Below are 20,665 nucleotides of genomic sequence, written 5' to 3'. Positions count from 1 at the left end.
CGCCAACACTCGGGTGACTCCACCGGTACTGGTACTCCATCATGTCTAAAGGACTATTAAACACTTCCTGTCTACAGTAGAGTGACTAGAACCTGCTCGGGTGTGACTAGAACACTCGGGTGACTCCACTGTGACTGGTACTCTATCCTGTCTACAGGACTACTAAAACACCAACATGTCTAGAGTAGGGCTGGGACGACGCGTCGACGTAATCGACGATGTCGACGCATAAATTACGTCGACGCGAAAAATGCGCGTCGATTTAAAAAAGAAAAGAAAAGAAAAAAAAAAACAAAAAAAAACATGGGCGGCGCCGGAGCGTAGTTGCAACGCGAGTGGCTCCTCAGACTTTCATAAGTGCAAGGCGCCACGCACTCGTTCCTCTAAAGTATGGGAATTCTTTAATGTGAAATGAAACGATTCCGTGATATGTCGTCTTTGCAAAATGGAGATGACTTTCCATTCTAGCACCACGGCAATTCACCAGCACCTGAAGAGGCGTCACCCGGTAGCAGCTGCAGATGACTGAGCACCGTAGAATTCTAAGAATGCATTACTTTGCACTTTTATTGTGGAATTTAAAGGCAATAAACATGTATTGAAATGTTAAGGAATTCAGATATGTAAATCAACATGTATAAATTGCTATTAGTCAATTAATGGGGAGATAATCGTGAATCGAATCGAAATCGAATCGGACTGAAAAAATGAATCGTTAGATGAATCGATGCATCGAAAAAATAATCGCTAGATTAATCGTTTAAAAAATAATCGTTTATCCCAGCCCTAGTCTAGAGTAGAGAGAGTAGCGCCTTTCTTACACATGACTCCATGTGTGTTATCGGTACTTTATCATGTCTACAGGATTATTAATACAGTATTGACTAGCACCTTTCTTAAACACTGAGGTGACTCCCTCCTGCGTATTAATGGTTCTCTTGATCATGTCCACAGTATAATGCACCGAACATTTGTTTAAACGCCAACATGCCTACAGTAGAGCGGATAGCACCATTCTTAAAACACTTAACACACAGGTTAGGGTTTACCCTTCACCATGTGTACAGTATAAGCAATATACAGTCTGCAACATCTATCTAATCATATATTCTTTATGCACAGGACCTAATATATTCTTTTTGCACAAGAACGTCCTAATAATTCAATTGTTCCTGTCTGGGATCAATCAAGTACCATTTAATGTAGCATATGACGCAGGTGAAATATGGGATATTTGGTTAGTGTGCTATTTCGTTGAGGGACCAAAGACAAACCCAAATAAAGTAACATACCCAAGATGTTGATGACTAAGCACTGCTCTATGCAGAGCCTGGTTCACTTTTAATTTATTTACGTTCCTGTTCCAGGGAGGAGAGAGTCCAAGCCAGCCCTCAGACACAGAGCTCAGGTCCGGGTCGGGCCCAGAGAACTGTCCTGGTCCACCACCAGCTACCCCACAGGTCCCGTCGTCGGATCTCCTCAAGAACGGCTCCTCTGGTCCAGAGAGACCGCCCTGCGAGCCCACGACGGAGAGGACTGTTCTGGGGGCCGGAGACGAGCCCGCCAGGGTGGCGTCCGACCCGGGCTCTCTGGACCACCCTGGGACCGGGGCGACCGGGTCACCATCGGGTCCCGGTCCGGACACAAGGCAGGCCGAGCCGTCTGGCCCGCGGCAGGAGAGGGGCGACGGAGAGGAGAAGAGAGACCAGTCGAAGGAGGAGCCCCTGGACACCGACACCACCGGCGGTGAGCAGAGAGGAGTCTGGTCTCCCACTGGACCAGTGAGACGAGGGCTTGTGGTTGTTTAGCTAGAGCTTAGCATCGTGAGGGTTAGCCGGATCCAGCTATACCGGTGAAGCGGTCCATGGGGCAGGTATAGCCTCTTAATAACCGGTGGGATCACTGCTATAGTTTGAAGTTGTCTTGAAGTCCATGTAGCAGTTCTTACTAGAAACACGCACCGCCATGGTGGTGTTACTCTCCTCCTCCTCCTCCTCCTCCCCCTCCTTCACAAGGACACTTGATTGATGTTGTTTGAACCGGTTTATTGCTTTGGAGCCATGTGACTCACTGAGCCAGCCGGTGTTCCATGCTGCCATGCCAGAGACACCCTGAGTGTGTCTGTGGTGATGGCTGGTTTAACCTGTGCACATTGATGGATCAACGCACCACATGTGTGCAGCGTCACCCAGCCCCAGAGTCTAGCCTGACTCGGGCCAGGCGAGGCTGCTTAAACCAGCCAACAACCACAATCACTGCACAATCAAGCAGTAGTGTTCCATGTTTTGGAGCATTTCCTGGGTCGGCTTAGCTCAGGAGGTAGAGCAGTTGTCTTGTAACCGAAAGGATGCTAGTTCGTTCCCAGAGTGTATATGTGTCCCTGAGCAAGACGAGTGTTGATGTGTCCCTGAGCAAGACACTTAACCCTAACTGCTCCTGACGAGCTGGCTGTCGCCTTGCATTGTTGACTCTGCCGTTGGTGTGTCAATGTGTGTATTAACCGATGTAAGTCGCTTTGGGTAAAGGCGTCTGCTAAATGCCCTACTAATTGGAATTGGAGCAAGATGCAAAACTATTCAAATGTTTGCAAGTCAAAAAAAAAGCAGGAACACATCATATCTCAATAAATATAAATGTACATTTAATTATCCCCTACAGCGTATTTCATATGTTCGTATTTGTGGTTAGCAAGATGCAATGCATGTGCATGCGTATGTAAATGCGTTCATACAGCTGGATGGCTAGTAAATAGCATGTGTTGTTTCGTTCCCCCAGCTCCGGAGCCGATGGTGAATCTGAAGTTTGTGAAGAACGATTCGTACGAGAAGGGAACCGACCTGATGGTGGTGAACGTGTACGTGAAGGGTGTGTGTCGCGAGTCGGCCAGGGTGATCTTCAGGGAGCAGGACTTCACCCTCATCTTCCAGACCAGGTGAGGACCCGAGCGCTGCTCCCTGCGCTCTGCGGCGGTACCGTACAACCACAGTGTACCACAATCTGTCTATTTCCTGTTTCAGCGACGTCAACTTCCTGCGGCTGCACCCAGACTGTGGCCCGAACACGGTTTTCAAGTGGCAGGTCAAACTCAGGTGAGAGTTTTATGAATGAGTTCATCCTGTTTTGAAATGGACCGTTTTTAAGAAGGGTAACGACGCAACAAGAACTACAATGTGTTTCTAAAATCGCAATATAAAAAAACCAGACCGTCCCTGAGAAAAATTCCAAAGGTAGATTAGACATAGAAAAGTATTCACTACTTCAAGAGAAAGCTCAAGCCAAACCCTGGTGAAAGATATCCTGATAGACCACATAGCTGTGTCCTCTGGGCCCGCTGGGATGTTTATCATTCAGCAGATGCTCAGGGTCTGATATCAGCCCATCCTGCAGCTAAAGCATCTCCAGCCGTCGAGTTAGGGATTGTTTCAGAGATCGATTCTCCGCAGAACTGACTCGGGGCCAAACTGTGTTTTATAAATGAATTATTCAACAGCAGTTGGTGGCTCAGTCCAGCTGTACTTTCACTTTAGTCCCTTGTGATAACGTTATTCGATGTGATTCTCCATATTTGCTATTGCACAGTAATGATTAGATGTTTTCTTTTCCAAAGCAATGTAAAGACAAAGTATAGAAATCAATCGATTTATTAAGGAGCCTGAACTAGAAAGCCCTTGTTGACACAGGTAGGCTTCGTATAGCGGGTATCGAACAGGGAACCTCTCATCTCGGGAGTTGAACACCCTCGCCACTCTAGCCTCTGTGTACCCAGCCGCCATCTGAGTCTGCTCCCCCCCCCCCCCCCCCTCCCCCCCACAGGAACCTGATCCAGCCGGAGCAGTGTAGCTACTCCTTCACCCCCTCCCGCCTCGACGTCTCCCTGAAGAAGAGACACAGCCAGCGCTGGGGGGCACTGGAGGCCCCCGTCCCACAAGGTCTGTTGCCCGCTTTCTTCCGGTCCCCAGATTGTCCCCCAAATACGTTGCTGGTTACTAGTGACTAGCATACAGCCTGCTGCTAGACAGTAGTGGCTAGCATACAGCCTGCTGCTAGACAGTAGTGACTAGCAGACAGCCTGCTGCTAGACAGTAGTGACTAGCAGACAGCATTCTGCTAGACACTAGTGACTAGCAGACAGCATTCTGCTAGACACTAGTGACTAGCAGACAGCATTCTGCTAGACACTAGTGACTAGCAGACCGCATTCTGCTAGACACTGCTTCTAAAGTTTTTTTTTGGGAGAGACGTGCTGAATAAATACATCATGTTTTGAAACTCAAAAATAATCGTTTGAATTTTAATCGTGATTTCAATATTGACCAAAATAATCATGATTATGATTTTTTTCATAATCAAGCAGCCCTATTCTGCACACTGCTACCAAACACTAGACTGCCTGCTAGTCACTAGTCATCCGAGCGTCGTGTTTATTGCCCTGCCACCTTATGCACAGCCAACCCGCCTTGGCCTGGTGTCTGATGGCACGCCAGTGATGAGTGTCCCTCTCTCTAATCATTGCTCTCTGGAACTAATGATTGCGTAATCATCAGTCCCAGAGCATTGTATCAAAACCTGACGGGTGAAGTGCTTCACGATGTACAGCATCTATATATGTTAGAGGCCAGGGCCGTGATTCATACTAGTATGAGCGTTTATGCAGGGTCTACTGTGTGCTCCCGTTACACTATGTTATAACGTATCAGCAGTAATGCAGGGTCTACTGTGTGCGGTCTCTGTACTTGTGGTCCCATTACCCTATGTGTTCGGATGCTCTTGATGGGAGCGCGTCTGCTCAATGCCCCTGAGCGCTTGGTGGTGAACCCCTCTGTGTTGAGCCCCTCTGTGTTGAGCCCCTCTGTGTTGAACCCCTCTGTGGTGAACCCCTCTGTGTTGAGCCCCTCTGTGTTGAACCCCTCTGTGTTGAGCCGTTCTGTGGTGAACCGCTCATCAAACTGCCGAGAGAGGGCCCCACTTTGAGCTAAATCTGCTAAAGTGCATCCTCCCTCCTGTTTTAGATTATTGTTCAGTTTAGGGTCCCTGACAAATAAACATAATAAATTCAGCTTCCATGCCAAGTCTTGGATGTCAAGGGCGACTAGATCCTAAAATAAGACTTTTCGTCTTAACCGTGTGATAATCTGCGCAGCACCATATTTGGTCACATCCTGCTCCCCGCGGTCCCGGGCCGAGAAACGTACTAATAGCTGCGTACCTCCGGGATATAGAAGGACCTTCCTAAAATACAGCCTGCACACGCTACGTCAGCTCTGAGCGCTAACGGCTAGCAGCCATGTGACCCAGACGGCGGCCTGTGGTTGGTCGAGGCTGTCCATTAGTCCACGGCTGCATTGAAGTGGTGACAGTATGGCCACCAGCTGTTCTTAAAGACTCATTCATGCACATGCATTCATGCACATGCATTCATGTGTTTTGTCGTCGTGTTCGGGCACGTGTGCGGTGCTCATCTCGGGGCAGCTTGGGCTCGCTCTCGAGGCAGGAATCCGAGCCCTGCAAGTCATCCAGTAAGAGGATCTGGCAGCAGCTCCTCCCTGCCAGCTTCACATTAACAGCGCGCTGCAGTCAAGGCCTGCAGCCGTCTCCAGTCCCTCCACCCGATACGCTCTCGAAATACACCGTGGACCCTATATACGAGCCGTCAAATTAATTAAGAGTCCCCCTGGAGGGGCTGCTTGTATGGGTGGACTTGCGCCGCCCTTATTTTGAAATGCAATTCAAGCGATTTGAAAATATGGATTTTGCTGGATGTACATATATTAATAATGGAGATTTACAAACAATCGATGAATTAGACATGCTCCTGAGGGAAACCTGTTTTTATTTGAGGAGCTCTTATCGGTGAGGGGTCGGATTTCAAGCCAAGTTTAGCTCCTACGATACAGACGATCTGATTATACTGATATCCTGAGAACGACGCTCAATGTCAGACAAGGTTCATACGATCAGACTGGCTGATCACTGATACGGGAGTCACAGTACATGGTGATCGAAACAGGGATTGTATCTCATGAACCTCCATATCCTTGGCCTCATAGCATAATTGCCTAGGTCATATTTTGGCCAAAGTGTGATACCTAACTACTCCTATGGCTGCTGATTCACTGCCTCATTGGCTACATCCTAAAACAACAGAGTGCTTTGCTATGAGGCTAACAATATGTTAAATATTACTATTTTACTGTTATTTCATGTAGAGGTAAGGGGGCATCATTCTCTAGGAGGCCTACAGGTAGACTGGGGATATCGGGGATCGAACCCAGAACCTTTAGACTGGGAGTACAAACACCATAACCCCTAGACTAGGCATCCCAAGCAGGGCTTCCTAACCCACCAGGGTGTAGCTAATCCAGTGGTGCACGCTGGATTAGATCAGTGCTGCACGATTAATCCAATCGCAATCGCGATATCAGCCTTTGCGATTTGCTAACCGCAGAAGGCCGCGATTTAAAATAAATACAAAAATAAATGAATGTATTTTCTTATTTATTTTATTTAGTTGTACTATTGAGAAAACCTAACAAGTTTGCACTGTAGAAATGCCTTTATTTTGAAAAATATTTTTTATTATTTATTACATTTTTTTTTAATATTGTTATTTTGAAACCAGTACTATGCACATTTTTTAGTTTTTCTATTTTTTCATGCTAGTTTAAGTTTGTATGTTTGAGTTGAGAAATAAACATTTTAAAATTATCAGTAATCTGTGTGCATTTTCCTTGATAACCAAGCAAGTAGACTCATCATGACACCATTTTATTATTATTTCGCAATCGCAGATCGCAATATTGTCCACAATAATCGCAATACGACTTTTTCACCAAATCGTGCAACACTAAATTAGATACATCCTTCAGGAACACGGGGTTAGGAAACTGGATTACATACATCCTTCAGGACCAGGGTGTTATGAAGCTGGATTAGATAGTGTGAAGGATGAACCTAATTTCCCGGGTGAAGTCACTGCTGCAGGGCATCACGACTCGAAAGCCGTAAAAACCGCGAAGCGCTTGTGGAACCCCCCCCCCCCCCCCCTGCTGTCGCTGCTCCCCGGTGACGCCTGACCACAAGCTCCGCCCTCCTCTGTTCAAGGTGCAGTGGGTGGTGCCAAGATGGCTGTACCCTCCAGGCCCGCCCCCATGGAGCCCAGCAACCAGCCGGGCAGCAGCCAGCACAGCCTGCCCCCCCAGGAGGAGCCCCCGCGCCTGGCCGACGACCAGCCCAAGGGCCCGCCCCCCCGCGGCGGGGACGACAACAACAACAGCGGCGGCGGCGGCCTGGACTCGGTGGCGCCGCGCTCTGACCACGTGGCCAAGCTGGAGCCCGCCGTTACCACGGTGAGCCGACCTACAATAAGTACATTCATCAACATTCATCGCTAGGATAACCCATTCCCCGTATGCAACAAAGATAGCTAGGATAAGATGCTACACGATGCTAAGTACTATTTTAAGTGCCAGGACATACAACATACAATAAGTGTGTACATTAAGTGCCAGGACGTACAACATACAATAAGTGTGTACATTAAGTGCCAGGACGTACAACATACAATAAGTGTGTACATTAAGTGCCAGGACGTACAACATACAATAAGTGCATACAGTAAGTGCCAGGACGTACAACATACAATAAGTGTGTAAATTAAGTACCAGGACATACAACATAAAATAGGTGCATAAGAGGGCTGAGGGGGTTAAGGGGAAAGGCTATGCAGAGTCCAGGTGAACTCTGAACAGGTGAGTCTTGAGTGTTTTGCGTAAACTGGTTCATGAAGCGTTGTGTCTGCCCCCCCCCCCCCCCAGCCCAAACCCACCTGCATGGTGCAGCCCATGGCCCACGCCCCCCAGGCCAGCAAGGAGCAGCTGGAGGAGCACGAGGAGAAGAAGGTGTGTCTGCCCGGCTTCACGGGGCTGGTCAACCTGGGCAACACCTGCTTCATGAACAGCGTCATCCAGTCGCTGTCCAACACCCGCGAGCTCAGGGACTACTTCCACGGTGGGTCACGTGACCGGGCTGGTGGAGAGGGGTGGGGGAATCTGAGGGCGTGGGGGCCGGACTTGAGGGCCTTGGCTCATCGGCACTTCGTGTGTGTGGGTGTGTGTGTGCTAGGGCTTTGACTTCGAACTTCGTGATTCGAATATAATTCGAATATCAAAAAAATAAATCAAAATTCGAACGAATATAGGCAGCCCTTAATATTCGAACCTGTTATGGGCAGGCCAAGAGGGAGAGACGTCGGAGAACCCATGCAGTCTATTCATAATATTGTAATGACCACAGAAGAGGCAGTGAATGAAGTATTGATTAGACAGCGATTTATTAGAAACATAATAAACCGTTGGAACACGCAAGACCGGTAACCATAGCAACGCCTGTAAACAAACCTTGCAAAGCCCAATTCAGGGCTGAATCCGAATACTCATACTTATAGTATACATTTTGTAGTACGCCACAAATATAGCACGTCCGAATGCTCAGTGTGCATTGTGTAGTACGGAAAACGTTTCCGAATGCGTACTACCGCCACAGTATACAACGGTAGGTCACTTAAGTTACCAGACTACGAGTCTGGTAACGGACGAAGAAGAGATGGCTGACCCGACACTACCAACAGCGGCTTAGAAAGACGTCATAGAAAGCGGCGAAAAAAAGACATTAAAAAGAGTAAAAAAGTAAAGTAAGTAATTAAGTAAAAAGAGACATTTTTAATTTAATAGCAACGATGACAAGACGGAAAACAGGTAACTTATCAAGGTAATTTTGCCGGCATCTGAGGGAAGACACGTCATCTCCAAACATCCGGTGGAGTTACGGTGGTGTTCGGAAGAGTTCAGAGGCGTTCTACGCATAGCTGTAGACCGTTCTAGGCGTTCTACGCATAGCTGTAGTACGGTCAAGTAGTAGACACTGAACATAAATAGTATGTACTAAGTATTCGGATTCAGCTAGAACTTCGAATATGATTTTTGGCCAAAAGTCAAAGCCCTAGTGTGTGCGCAGATCGGGCGTTCGAGGCAGAGATCAACTGCACCAACCCCCTGGGAACGGGGGGCCGGCTGGCCATCGGGTTCGCCGTGCTGCTCAGAGCGCTGTGGAAGGGGACGCACCACGCCTTCCAGCCCTCCAAACTCAAGGTCTGTACCCCCTACACAGCCTCACCTGCCTACGCTCACCTACCTGCCTTTACCTGTCCCAGCTATCTGCTCTCGCTCTCTCTCTCATCCCATGCTCTCGCTCTCTCTCTCATCCCATGCTCTCGCTCTCTCTCTCTCTCGCTCTCGCTCTCGCTCTCGCTCTCTCGCTCTCATCCCATGCTCGCTCTCTCTCGCTCTCATCCCATGCTCGCTCTCTCGCTCTCATCCCATGCTCGCTCTCATCCCATGCTCGCTCTCATCCCATGCTCGCTCTCATCCCATGCTCGCTCTCATCCCATGCTCGCTCTCATCCCATGCTCGCTCTCGCTCTCATCCCATGCTCGCTCTCATTCTCGCTCTCTCTCATCCCATGCTCGCTCTCTCTCTCATCCCATGCTCGCTCTCTCTCTCGCTCTCTCTCTCATCCCATGCTCGCTCTCTCTCTCATCCCATGCTCTCTCCCTCTCTCTCTCATCCCATGCTCGCTATCTCTCTCGCTCTCTCTCTCATCCCATGCTCTCTCTGTCTTTCTGTCTGTCTGTGTCTGATGTCTCTCTCTCTCTCTCTCTCTCTCTCTCTCTCTCTCTCTCTCTCTCTCTCTCTCTCTCTCTCTCTCCAGGCCATCGTGGCCAGCAAGGCCAGCCAGTTCACGGGCTACGCTCAGCACGACGCCCAGGAGTTCATGGCCTTCCTGCTGGACGGCCTCCACGAGGACCTGAACCGCATCCAGAACAAGCCCTACACCGAGAGCGTGGACTCGGACGGACGCCTGGACGAGGTACCCCCGCAGCGCTGGAGGGTGGGGGAGAGGGAGGGTGCTTGGTTTAGGGAGAGGGAGAGGGACTGTGGGCTGGAGAGAGGTTCAGGTTTAGGGAGAGGGTAAGGTTTAGCGAGGGTGCTAGGGTTAGGGAGAGGATTAGGGAGAGTGTAATGGGGGTTAGGGAGATGGTTAGGTTTAGGGAGATGGTTAGGTTTAGGGAGAGGGTTAGGGAGAGGGTTAGGGAGAGGGTTAGGGAGAGGGTTAGGTTTAGGGAGAGGGTTAGGTTTAGGGAGAGGGTTAGGTTTAGGGAGAGGGTTAGGTTTAGGGAGAGGGTTAGGTTTAGGGAGAGGGTTGGGTTTAGGGAGAGGGTTAGGGTTAGGGAGAGGGTTAGGTTTAGGGAGAGGGTTAGGTTTAGGGAGAGGGTTAGGTTTAGGGAGAGGGTTAGGGAGAGGGTTAGGTTTAGGGAGATGGTTAGGTTTAGGGAGAGGGTTAGGTTTAGGGAGAGGGTTAGGTTTAGGAAGAGGGTTAGGTTTAGGGAGAGGGTTAGGTTTAGGGAGAGGGTTAGGGTTAGGGAGAGGGTTAGGTTTAGGGAGAGGGTTAGGTTTAGGGAGAGGGTTAGGCTGAGTGTTAGGTTTAGGGAGAGGGTTAGGTTTAGGGAGAGGGTTAGGTTTAGGGAGAGGGTTAGGTTTAGGGAGAGGGTTAGGTTTAGGGAGGGTGCTAGGTTTAGGGAGAGGGTTAGGTTTAGGGAGAGGGTTAGGTTTAGGGAGGGTGCTAGGTTTAGGGAGAGGGTTAGGCTGAGTGTTAGGTTTAGGGATGCCAGCAGGGCTGTGTCCACGGTTGGCACAGAGAAAGAGGGGTGGTGTTTGTATTTTACGTTATAAATATGTTGTTAGGTTTAGGGAGAGGGTTAGGTTTAGGGAGAGGGTTAGGTTTAGGGAGATGGTTAGGTTTAGGGAGAGGGTTAGGTTTAGGGAGAGGGTTAGGTTTAGGGAGAGGGTTAGGTTTAGGGAGAGGGTTAGGTTTAGGGAGAGGGTTAGGTTTAGGGAGAGGGTTAGGTTTAGGGAGAGGGTTAGGTTTAGGGAGAGGGTTAGGTTTAGGGAGAGGGTTAGGTTTAGGGAGAGGGTTAGGTTTAGGGAGGGTGCTAGGTTTAGGGAGAGGGTTAGGTTTAGGGAGAGGGTTAGGTTTAGGGAGGGTGCTAGGTTTAGGGAGAGGGTTAGGCTGAGTGTTAGGTTTAGGGATGCCAGCAGGGCTGTGTCCACGGTTGGCACAGAGAAAGAGGGGTGGTGTTTGTATTTTACGTTATAAATATGTTGTTAGGTTTAGGGAGAGGGTTAGGTTTAGGGAGAGGGTTAGGTTTAGGGAGATGGTTAGGTTTAGGGAGAGGGTTAGGTTTAGGGAGAGGGTTAGGTTTAGGGAGAGGGTTAGGTTTAGGGAGAGGGTTAGGTTTAGGGAGATGGTTAGGTTTAGGGAGAGGGTTAGGTTTAGGGAGAGGGTTAGGTTTAGGGAGAGGGTTAGGTTTAGGGAGAGGGTTAGGTTTAGGGAGAGGGTTAGGTTTAGGGAGAGGGTTAGGTTTAGGGAGAGGGTTAGGGTTAGGGAGAGGGTTAGGTTTAGGGAGAGGGTTAGGTTTAGGGAGAGGGTTAGGCTGAGTGTTAGGTTTAGGGAGAGGGTTAGGTTTAGGGAGAGGGTTAGGTTTAGGGAGAGGGTTAGGTTTAGGGAGAGGGTTAGGTTTAGGGAGAGGGTTAGGGTTAGGGTTAGGGAGAGGGTTAGGTTTAGGGAGAGGGTTAGGTTTAGGGAGAGGGTTAGGCTGAGTGTTAGGTTTAGGGAGATGGTTAGGTTTAGGGAGAGGGTTAGGTTTAGGGAGAGGGTTAGGTTTAGGGAGAGGGTTAGGTTTAGGGAGAGGGTTAGGTTTAGGGAGGGTGCTAGGTTTAGGGAGAGGGTTAGGTTTAGGGAGAGGGCTAGGTTTAGGGAGGGTGCTAGGTTTAGGGAGAGGGTTAGGCTGAGTGTTAGGTTTAGGGATGCCAGCAGGGCTGTGTCCACGGTTGGCACAGAGAAAGAGGGGTGGTGTTTGTATTTTACGTTATAAATATGTTGTGTGTACATTCTGCACACTGTACTGCAAAGGTACAGGGCTGGACACGCCCCGGGCTGCTAGCACAGCGCGGCTGCTCGCCTGTTTTATTAGTTTAAAGTCATCGATGTGGATGCTTGTGAAGGGAGGTTACCCATCAGGTCACACCTATCCGGTCTAACCTGTGTGTGTGTGTCCGTTTCCGTGTCCCTAGGTGGTGGCGGAGGAGGCGTGGCAGCGGCACAAGATGAGGAACGACTCGTTCATCGTGGACCTGTTCCAGGGCCAGTTCAAATCCAAGCTGGTCTGCCCCATGTGCTCCAAGGTAGGCCCTGGACCCCCCCCCCTTTGGCAGGGGGGGGGGAGTCTCCTCCCTCCCTCCCTTGTCCGAGGGGATCATTAAACCCCTTCTGTCGACCCCTGCTGCTGACGTCAGCTCTCTGCCCCCCGTCCTCTACTCCCAGGTGTCCATCACCTTCGACCCCTTCCTCTACCTGCCGGTGCCGCTGCCCCAGAAACAGAAGGTCCTCACCGTGTTCTACTTTGCTAAGGAGCCTCACAAGAAGCCCGTCAAGGTGAGAGGAGTGGGCCCACCTCTGAGAACCTAGAGAACGTCAGTATTTAGTGTGTGTGTGTGTTTGTTCGTTTGGGGAAAGTTTTCGATGCTCTTTTGAAGACTCTCCGTCCCACGTTGTAGATACGTGTGCTGAAGGTCTCTCGCTCCTGTCTCTTCCCTGTCTCTCTAGTTCCTGGTGAGCGTGAGTAAGGAGAACTCCCGGGCTGCAGAGGTCCTGGAGTCCATCTCCAGGAGCGTCAGGGTCAAGCCAGAGAACCTCACCCTCACAGTGGTAAACCTAATGCTAAGACACTCACCCTACAACACTCACCCTCACAGTGGTAAACCTGATGCCATGACACTCACCCTACAACACTCACCCTCACAGTGGTAAACCTAATGCCATGACACTCACCCTACAACACTCACCCTCACAGTGGTAAACCTAATGCTAAGACACTCACCCTACAACACTCACCCTCACAGTGGTAAACCTAATGCAAAGACACTCACCCTACAACACTCACCCTCACAGTGGTAAACCTAATGCTAAGACACTCACCCTACAACACTAACCCTCACAGTGGTAAACCTAATGCTAAGACACTCACCCTACAACACTCACCCTCACAGTGGTAAACCTGATGCTAAGACACTCACCCTATAACACTCACCCTCACAGTGGTAAACCTAATGCAAAGACACTCACCCTACAATACTCACCCTCACAGTGGTAAACCTGATGCTAAGACACTCACCCTACAACACTCACCCTCACAGTGGTAAACCTGATGCTAAGACACTCACCCTCATAGTGGTAAACCCAATGCAGACGCTGACACTCGCACTCGCACCGCAACACTCGCACCGCAACACTCGCACCGCAACACTCGCACCGCAACACTCGCACCGCAACACTAACTCATTTGAATTGACATATGTAGGACACAACAGCACACAATCTCCAACTAGGACCTCACAACCCCAACCCCACCCCTGATGTCCTGTGTGTGGTGGTGCCCCCCCCCCCCCCCCCCCCCAGGTGGAGAAGAGCCGCTTCAGCCGAGTGTTCCCCCCCAGCCACTCCCTGGACACGGTGTCCTCCGGCGACGTGCTGCTCTGCTTCCAGCTGCTCTCCAAGGAGCTGGCCAAGGAGAGGGTGGTGCTTCTCCGGGTGCAGCAGGTAGGGTACACCCCCTCACAACCCCACCCTCCACCCACCCTGAAGCCCTGTGGCGGTCGCTAGTATTATTAATAATAATAATTGATGTAGCGCTTTTCTAGACACTCAAAGACGCTTTACAGTGAAGGGGGGGGGGGCCTCACTCACCCCCACCAGGGTGTAGCCCCCACTTGGGTGATGCACGGCAGCCAATCTGCGCCAGAACGCTCACCACGCACCAGCTTGAGGTGGAGAGTGAGGGAATTTATGAGTCAGCCAATTATACAAGGGGGATGATTAGAGGGCCGGATTGAATGAGCCTGGTAGGGCCCGGACACCGGGCAATCCCCAAAAAGTTCCCTGAGATCTTGTATGACCTCAGTGAGTCAGGACCTCGGTTTTACGTCTCCTCCGAAGGACGGCGCCTTCCGCAGCACAGTGTCCCCGTCACTCCACTGGGGCATCGGGATTGATGGGCAGAGGGAAGAGTGGCACCTATTGGCCACCACCCGACACCACTTACAGCACCTGGTGTTCCCAGGCGGTCTCCCAACCAAGTACTAACCAGGCCCGACCATGCTTAGCTTCCGAGATCAGACGAGATCGGCCGTGTTCATGGTGGTAGGGCTGTATTGAGACAGCAGGCACTTTAAAATAGGATTTACCAGGTGCTTCATACAAAAAACGTTACGCAAAATACAAGACTGATATTATATTTTCGACTGTTACCTGTCGTGCTCACCTGTTGTCCTCACCTGTTACCTGTCGTGCTCACCTGTTGTCCTCACCTGTTACCTGTCGTGCTCGCCTGTCGTGCTCACCTGTTACCTGTCGTGCTCGCCTGTCGTGCTCGCCTGTCGTGCTCACCTGTTACCTGTCGTGCTCGCCTGTCGTGCTCACCTGTTGTCCTCACCTGTTACCTGTCGTGCTCGCCTGTCGTGCTCACCTGTTGTCCTCACCTGTTACCTGTCGTGCTCACCTGTTGTCCCCCCGTCCCCTAGAGGCTGCAGGTGCCCAGCCTCCCCATCTCTAAGTGCGCCGCGTGCCTGAAGCCTCCGGTGGCCGACGAGGACAAGCTGAAGCGCTGCATGCGCTGCTACCGCGTCGGATACTGCAACCAGTGAGTCACCAGCCCGTTCCCCGGGCAACGGAACAGTCCGCCAGTTGCCCTGACCAACCGAACGGCCCGACAGTTTCCCTTAACAACAGAACAGCAAACTTGCCTCCCCTAGCAACAGGACAGTCCAACAGTTTCCCTTAGCAACAGAACAGTCAACCAGTTTCCATAGAAACAGTAAAACAAACTTAACTGCCTAAGCAACAGAAGAATCCGGCAGATCCCCGTTATCTCATCCAACTCAACTGTGGTTGCTATGCGTCGCCGTGCATGTCTTACCCGGTGTGTAACACTCGACCCAACGAGCTGACCGCCCCTTGTGTCCCCAGGGCCTGTCAGAAGAGCCACTGGGCCGTCCACAAGGGCCAGTGTGGCAGCAGCTGTGAGAACGTGGGGCTGCCCTTCCTGGTCAGCGTCCCCCAGTCCAGGCTCACCTACTCCCGCCTCACCCAGCTGCTGGAGGGCTACTCCAGGTGACCCTCTCTCTCTCTCTCTCTCTCGCTCACCCTCTCTCTCTCGCTCACCCTCTCTCTCTCGCTCATCCTCTCTCTCTCGCTCTCTCTCTCTCTCTCTCGCTCTCTCTCTCGCTCTCTCTCTCTCTCTCTCTCTCTCTCTCTCTCTCTCTCGCTCTCTCGCTCTCTCGCTCTCTCGCTCTCTCGCTCTCTCTCTCTCTCTCGCTCACCCTCTCTCTCTCTCGCGCGCTCACCCTCTCTCTCTCTCGCGCGCTCACCCTCTCTCTCTCTCTCTCTCTCGCGCTCACCCTCTCTCTCTCTCTCTCTCTCTCGCTCACCCTCTCTCTCTCTCTCTCTCTCTCGCTCACCCTCTCTCTCTCTCGCGCGCTCACCCTCTCTCTCTCTCGCGCTCACCCTCTCTCTCTCTCTCTCTCTCGCTCACCCAATCTCTCTCTCTCTCGCTCAATCTCTCACCCTACTGTTTCCCACCCTGTGTCCCCCCCCTCCCAGGTATTCGGTCAACGTGTTCCAGCCTCCCTTCCAGTCGGGCCGGGGGTCTCCAGAGCCCACCCAGCCCCCCCGGGCCCCGGACGCCCCCCCCCCATCGGGTCGGCCCGACGGGACCCCCCACCACGGGGAGGAGGAGGCCGCGAGCGGGGGCCACGCCTCCTCCTCCTCCTCTTCCTCGCTGCTCCCCGGGGAGTCCTGTGACTCCCTCTCCTCCTCCTCCTCCCTGGGCCGGACCGCCGACTCCGGCTTCTCGGAGCCCCCCTCCCAGGCCTCCTCCTGCGGAGGGCCCCCGGACCCCCAGGCTGAGAAGGAGACGTCGTGTGAGAAGGTCATGCGGCCAGAAGGTGAGGTCAGCCCCCCCCCCCCCCCCCCCCCCCTCCTAGAGCCCACCTGGTGACCCCCAATGCTGAAACCACGACCCTGCACAACGTCACATAGTCTGGCATAACAATAAGTGTGTTCACCGCGACACACACACGCACCGCGACACACACACGCACCCCAACACACACACGCACCCCAACACACACACGCACCCCAACACACACACACACGCACCCCAACACACACACGCACCCCAACACACACACGCACCCCAACACACACACGCACCCCAACACACACACGCACCCCAACACACACACGCACCCCAACACACACACGCACCCCAACGCACACACGCACCCCAACGCACACACGCACCCCAACACACACACGCACCCCGACGCACACACGCACCCCGACGCACACACGCACCCCAACACACACACGCACCCCAACACACACACGCACCCCAACACACACACGCACCCCAACACACACACGCACCCCAACACACACACGCACCCCAACACACACACGCACCCCAACACACACACGCACCCCAACACACACACGCACCCCAACACACACACGCACCCCAACACACACACGCACCCCAACACACACACGCACCCCAACACACACACGCACCCCAACACACACACGCACCCCAACACACACACATATGTGTATCGTAGTGTTGGGGTGTGTGTGCGCGTGTTTTGGGGTGTATGTGTGTCGTAGTGTTGGGTGGGGGGGGGTATATGTGTGTGTTGGGGTGTATTTGTGTTTTGGGTGTGTGTGTGTGTCTCGGGGTGTATGTGTGTCGTAATGTGGGGGGGGGGGGGGTCTATCGTAGTGTTGGGGGGTGTGTGTGTGTGTGTGTGTGTGTGTGTGTGTGTGTGTGTGTCAGCAGATGCGTGTTGCATCCCCCCTAATGCTCAGAGCATGAGGGGGCTGGGTCCAGGCCGGGGGGGTCCCGGTCAGCAGCCCTAACGCTGTGTCCCTCCCCAGCCGTGGTGACGGGGTACCAGCAGCCCAGCGGAGCCGCCCCGGGACACGCCTGCCAGTTCTACATCTCCCTGCTGGACGCCAACCACAAGGAGCAGCGATTGGACGAGAACGGTGAGGACGCGATCCCCTCCTCATCCAAGCCAGAGGCCGTCGACGGCTGGCTATGGGCATTCACAAACACCCCTTAACCTTCGATTTCAGAAATGCGAAACATATCGAGTGGTTAGTGATGTTCGTTGATGTTCCTCATCAAGTATCGTAGCGAAATACAGTTTCTGTCGTGTTTTATTTGGCCTTTTGTAAATGAAAAAGAAACCGGAAACGGAAAGTGGGGGTGGTTGTAGTCTTTTCGCTCGGCTCTAGCCCTACTGTTGATACGGAGAACCGTGAGAAAGGACTACAACCCCATTTCCGTTTCCGGGTCCGGTCCGGTCCGGTCCGGTTTCCGTTTCATTTACAAAATGCCGATTTACAAAATGCCAAACTAAAGACGGCAGAGATAGGCGATTCGAAATTAGCCGAATACTGGAGACAAGACCAATATTCAAAATGTCGGTGTTAACAACGCTATTTCATCCTAGACAAACCAGAAAGGGGGCTCAATGTTCAAAATACCGGAATTATCCTTTAAACTGAACCAAAGCAGCAGCTCTGGTTACAGATGCAAATGCTGCAAGATGTTCTGAGCCTGGTTCTGGCCCTAGTTCTGGTCCTGGCCATGACTCTGGCTCTGGTTCTAGTTCTTGCTCTGGTTCTTGCTTTGGTTCTGGGTAAGCTTCCTGTTCTGGTCCGGGTCCTGAGTCTGACCCTGACCCCGTCTCCCCCCCCCCCCCCCTGCCCCCCCCCCCAGAGGACCTGCTGTCGGAGCTGCAGGACGACTGCACCCTGGAGCTGGTGTGGCGGAACAACGAGCGCCTGAAGGAGTACGTGCTGGTGCGCTCCAAGGACCTGGAGTTCCAGGAGGACCCGGGCTCCCTGAGCGAGACGTCCCGCGCCGGGCACTTCACCCTGGAGCAGTGCCTGAAGCTCTTCACCAAGCCGGAGGTCCTGGCCCCGGAGGAGGCCTGGTGAGGACCCACAACGCAGAGCTTCAGGGCGGACGTGTCACAGGAATAGAGAGCCCTCATCGTGGTGGCTTCATACAAATCAATACATTTTAGGTTCCGTTCCCTGATTCCCTGTCTGCGCTATAATAATAATAATAATAATAATACATTTCATTTATAACGCACTATATATATCAACTCAATGGCCTCAAAGTGCTACAATGCACATTAAAAGATAAATTCATAAACATAAAAGACTAACTAGGTTAAAAAGAAAAATAACCATTTAAATCATTTAAAATAGCAGTTTAGCCAAAGGCTTTTCTAAAAAGATGGGTTTTTAGGCCTCTTTTAAAAGCATCCACAGGATTCACATCCGCTATATTGATTGGATGTTCAGCTGTTTCTGTAGACTTTCTGTAGGTTTCTGGCATAATTAACCAATTAGGACTTAACATTGTGTTTGTGTGTGTCACCAGGTACTGCCCAAAGTGCCAGCAGCATCGCGAGGCGTCCAAGCAGCTGTTGCTATGGCGACTGCCCAACGTGCTCATTATCCAGCTGAAGCGCTTCTCCTTCCGGAGCTTCATCTGGAGGGACAAGATCAATGACATGGTGGACTTCCCCGTCAGGTGCGGTCGCTCACAGAGTACCCTCACACGTGTGACATGTTATGATGTTATGAGCTTTAACAAAGTACCCTCACGCTCCAGTCAGCAATATCCTTTGAAAACCTCTGAGTCCTCTTTTCAGAGGTTGGTTCTCTGCCTTCCCTGGAAACAGGCAGGGTGGAGGTGATGAGGTTTGCCTTTAGCCCCATCTGGTGGATTCTTAAGGAACTCCTACAGTAGAATAGCAACTGCTAATGCAAAAAAATTTAACTAGAGTACATGGGAGCCAACTCAGTGGCAGGGAGCATTCTGAGACGAGGTAGACGTAGTATGACTTATTCAACAAGGCTCTGATTCACAGTGCAGCACCTCTGACCTCTGTAGGTGGCGCTAGGAACCATCGTTCTTTAGGGTCCCTCTCTGGCTCACGACCTGTCCCCCCCCCCCCCCCCAGGAACCTGGACCTGAGCCGGTTCTGCATCGGGCAGAAGGACGAGCTGCAGCAGCCTCCGGTGTACGACCTGTACGCCGTCATCAACCACTACGGGGGCATGATCGGGGGCCACTACACGGCCTACGCCCGCCTGCCCAGCGACAACAACAGCCAGCGCAGCGACGTGGGTCAGTACCAGCGCCTCACGGGCTCCTGGTGGAGCCCTCTGTGTTAGGACTGAGCACCACTCCTGTGTCTGTTGGTAGGGAATACACAGACCCCAATCTCAACGAGTCCCATCTCCTCCCCTCTCCCTCTCCCAACCACTCCACCCTCCCCCCCCCTATCTCCTTCCCCCTCTCTCTCGCTCTCCCACTTCCTCCTCTACATCTCCCCCGCTTCCCTCCCCCTTCCTCTCTCCCTCCCCTAACTCTCCCTCTCTCCCTCCCCCGCTCTCTCGCTGTCCTCCCCCTCCTCTCCAACTTCTCCCTCCCTTCCCCTCACTCTCCCTCTCCTCACTCTCCCTCTCCTCCCTCCCCTCCTCCTCCCTCCCCTCCCCTCCCTCCCCTCCTCCCCTCTCCTCTCCTCCTCTCCTCTCCTCCCCTCTCCTCCTCTCCTCTCCTCCCCTCCTCTCCCCCTCCCCTCCTCTCCTCTCTCCTCCCTCCCCTCCTCTCTCCTCCCTCCCTCCTCTCTCCTCTTCCCCTCCCCTCCTCTCTCCTCCCCTCCCCTCCTCTCGCCTCCCTCCCCTCCTCTCTCCTCTCTTCTCCCCCCTCCCCTCCTCTTTCCTCCCCTCTCCTCCATCCTCTCTCCTCCCTCCCTCCTCTCCCCCAGGCTGGCGTCTGTTTGACGACAGCACCGTCACCATGGTGGAGGAGAGCCAGGTGGTGACGCGCTACGCCTACGTCCTGTTCTACCGCCGCCGCAACTCCCCGGTGGAGCGCCCCCCCCGCTTCCTGGGGCCCCTGGGGGACGAGGCCCCCGGCGCTACTGGGGGGGCCGTCAGCCAGGTGGGGGGCGCCACACTCACACACAGACGCACACACATACACTCGCACCTAGACACACACACACACACCTAGAGACACACAAACACATACTGACACCTACACATTCAAACACAAACACTCGCATGAAGCTAGATGCACACAGAAACAAACACACACACGAACATGGACAACACAAGAACAAGGAAAGACAGACTCGTACACACACACACACACACACACACACACACAAACTCTCACAGGGCAGTGGGCCACGGGCAGAAGCCTTCCCCAATCAAACTTCCACTTGGTTTTGTACTGTTGTTTGATTTTAGTATGTTACTGAGTATGTATGGTACTCCTGGCTGGAGAGTCTCTTTCTAAACCCGGTTCACTGTTAGTCACTACTGTGTGTGTGTGTGTGGTACTCTGTATTTGTTCGTACACACCGTCAACAGAAGGTGGTGTTATAGTGAGGGTGTCCAT

The 20,665-nt window shown here is 52.3% G+C and overlaps 3 protein-coding genes and 1 pseudogene across 8 annotated transcripts in view; 1 reads left to right on the top strand and 3 right to left on the bottom strand.

Annotated features, from left to right (window-relative positions):
* LOC132463097 (proteasomal ubiquitin receptor ADRM1-like) overlaps nt 1–20,665 on the bottom strand; it is a 409,794-nt gene that overhangs the window by 26,787 nt on the left and 362,342 nt on the right. The gene's annotated exons all lie outside the window — the stretch shown is intronic.
* The window catches only part of LOC132463270 (troponin C, skeletal muscle-like), a 376,397-nt gene that overhangs the window by 86,370 nt on the left and 269,362 nt on the right, over nt 1–20,665 (bottom strand).
* usp19 (ubiquitin specific peptidase 19) overlaps nt 1–20,665 on the top strand; it is a 36,253-nt gene that overhangs the window by 11,237 nt on the left and 4,351 nt on the right. For 4 of the 6 annotated variants that reach the window (XM_060053054.1, XM_060053047.1, XM_060053031.1 and 1 more), the window contains 20 exons: nt 1,368–1,746; nt 2,776–2,932; nt 3,018–3,089; nt 3,814–3,929; nt 7,102–7,346; nt 7,815–8,007; nt 9,013–9,146; nt 9,766–9,924; nt 12,189–12,299; nt 12,439–12,549; nt 12,721–12,822; nt 13,573–13,713; nt 14,694–14,812; nt 15,139–15,282; nt 15,772–16,115; nt 17,107–17,217; nt 17,957–18,173; nt 18,632–18,784; nt 19,218–19,384; nt 20,028–20,203. In XM_060053054.1, the coding sequence (XP_059909037.1) occupies nt 1,368–1,746; nt 2,776–2,932; nt 3,018–3,089; nt 3,814–3,929; nt 7,102–7,346; nt 7,815–8,007; nt 9,013–9,146; nt 9,766–9,924; nt 12,189–12,299; nt 12,439–12,549; nt 12,721–12,822; nt 13,573–13,713; nt 14,694–14,812; nt 15,139–15,282; nt 15,772–16,115; nt 17,107–17,217; nt 17,957–18,173; nt 18,632–18,784; nt 19,218–19,384; nt 20,028–20,203 (3,351 nt within the window). The remainder of the gene's footprint in view (nt 1–1,367; nt 1,747–2,775; nt 2,933–3,017; nt 3,090–3,813; nt 3,930–7,101; nt 7,347–7,814; nt 8,008–9,012; nt 9,147–9,765; nt 9,925–12,188; nt 12,300–12,438; nt 12,550–12,720; nt 12,823–13,572; nt 13,714–14,693; nt 14,813–15,138; nt 15,283–15,771; nt 16,116–17,106; nt 17,218–17,956; nt 18,174–18,631; nt 18,785–19,217; nt 19,385–20,027; nt 20,204–20,665) is intronic. The other 2 variants (XM_060053057.1, XM_060053040.1) reach the window with 1 other exon arrangement.
* Nucleotides 14,209–14,327, bottom strand: LOC132467752 (5S ribosomal RNA; annotated as a pseudogene).

Source organism: Gadus macrocephalus, chromosome 1 (assembly GCF_031168955.1).
Source record: "Gadus macrocephalus chromosome 1, ASM3116895v1".
In the NCBI taxonomy this organism is placed as follows: domain Eukaryota; kingdom Metazoa; phylum Chordata; class Actinopteri; order Gadiformes; family Gadidae; genus Gadus; species Gadus macrocephalus.
The sequence above is the reverse complement of the archived record's forward strand: the minus strand, read 5'-3'. Positions and strand labels throughout refer to the sequence as shown.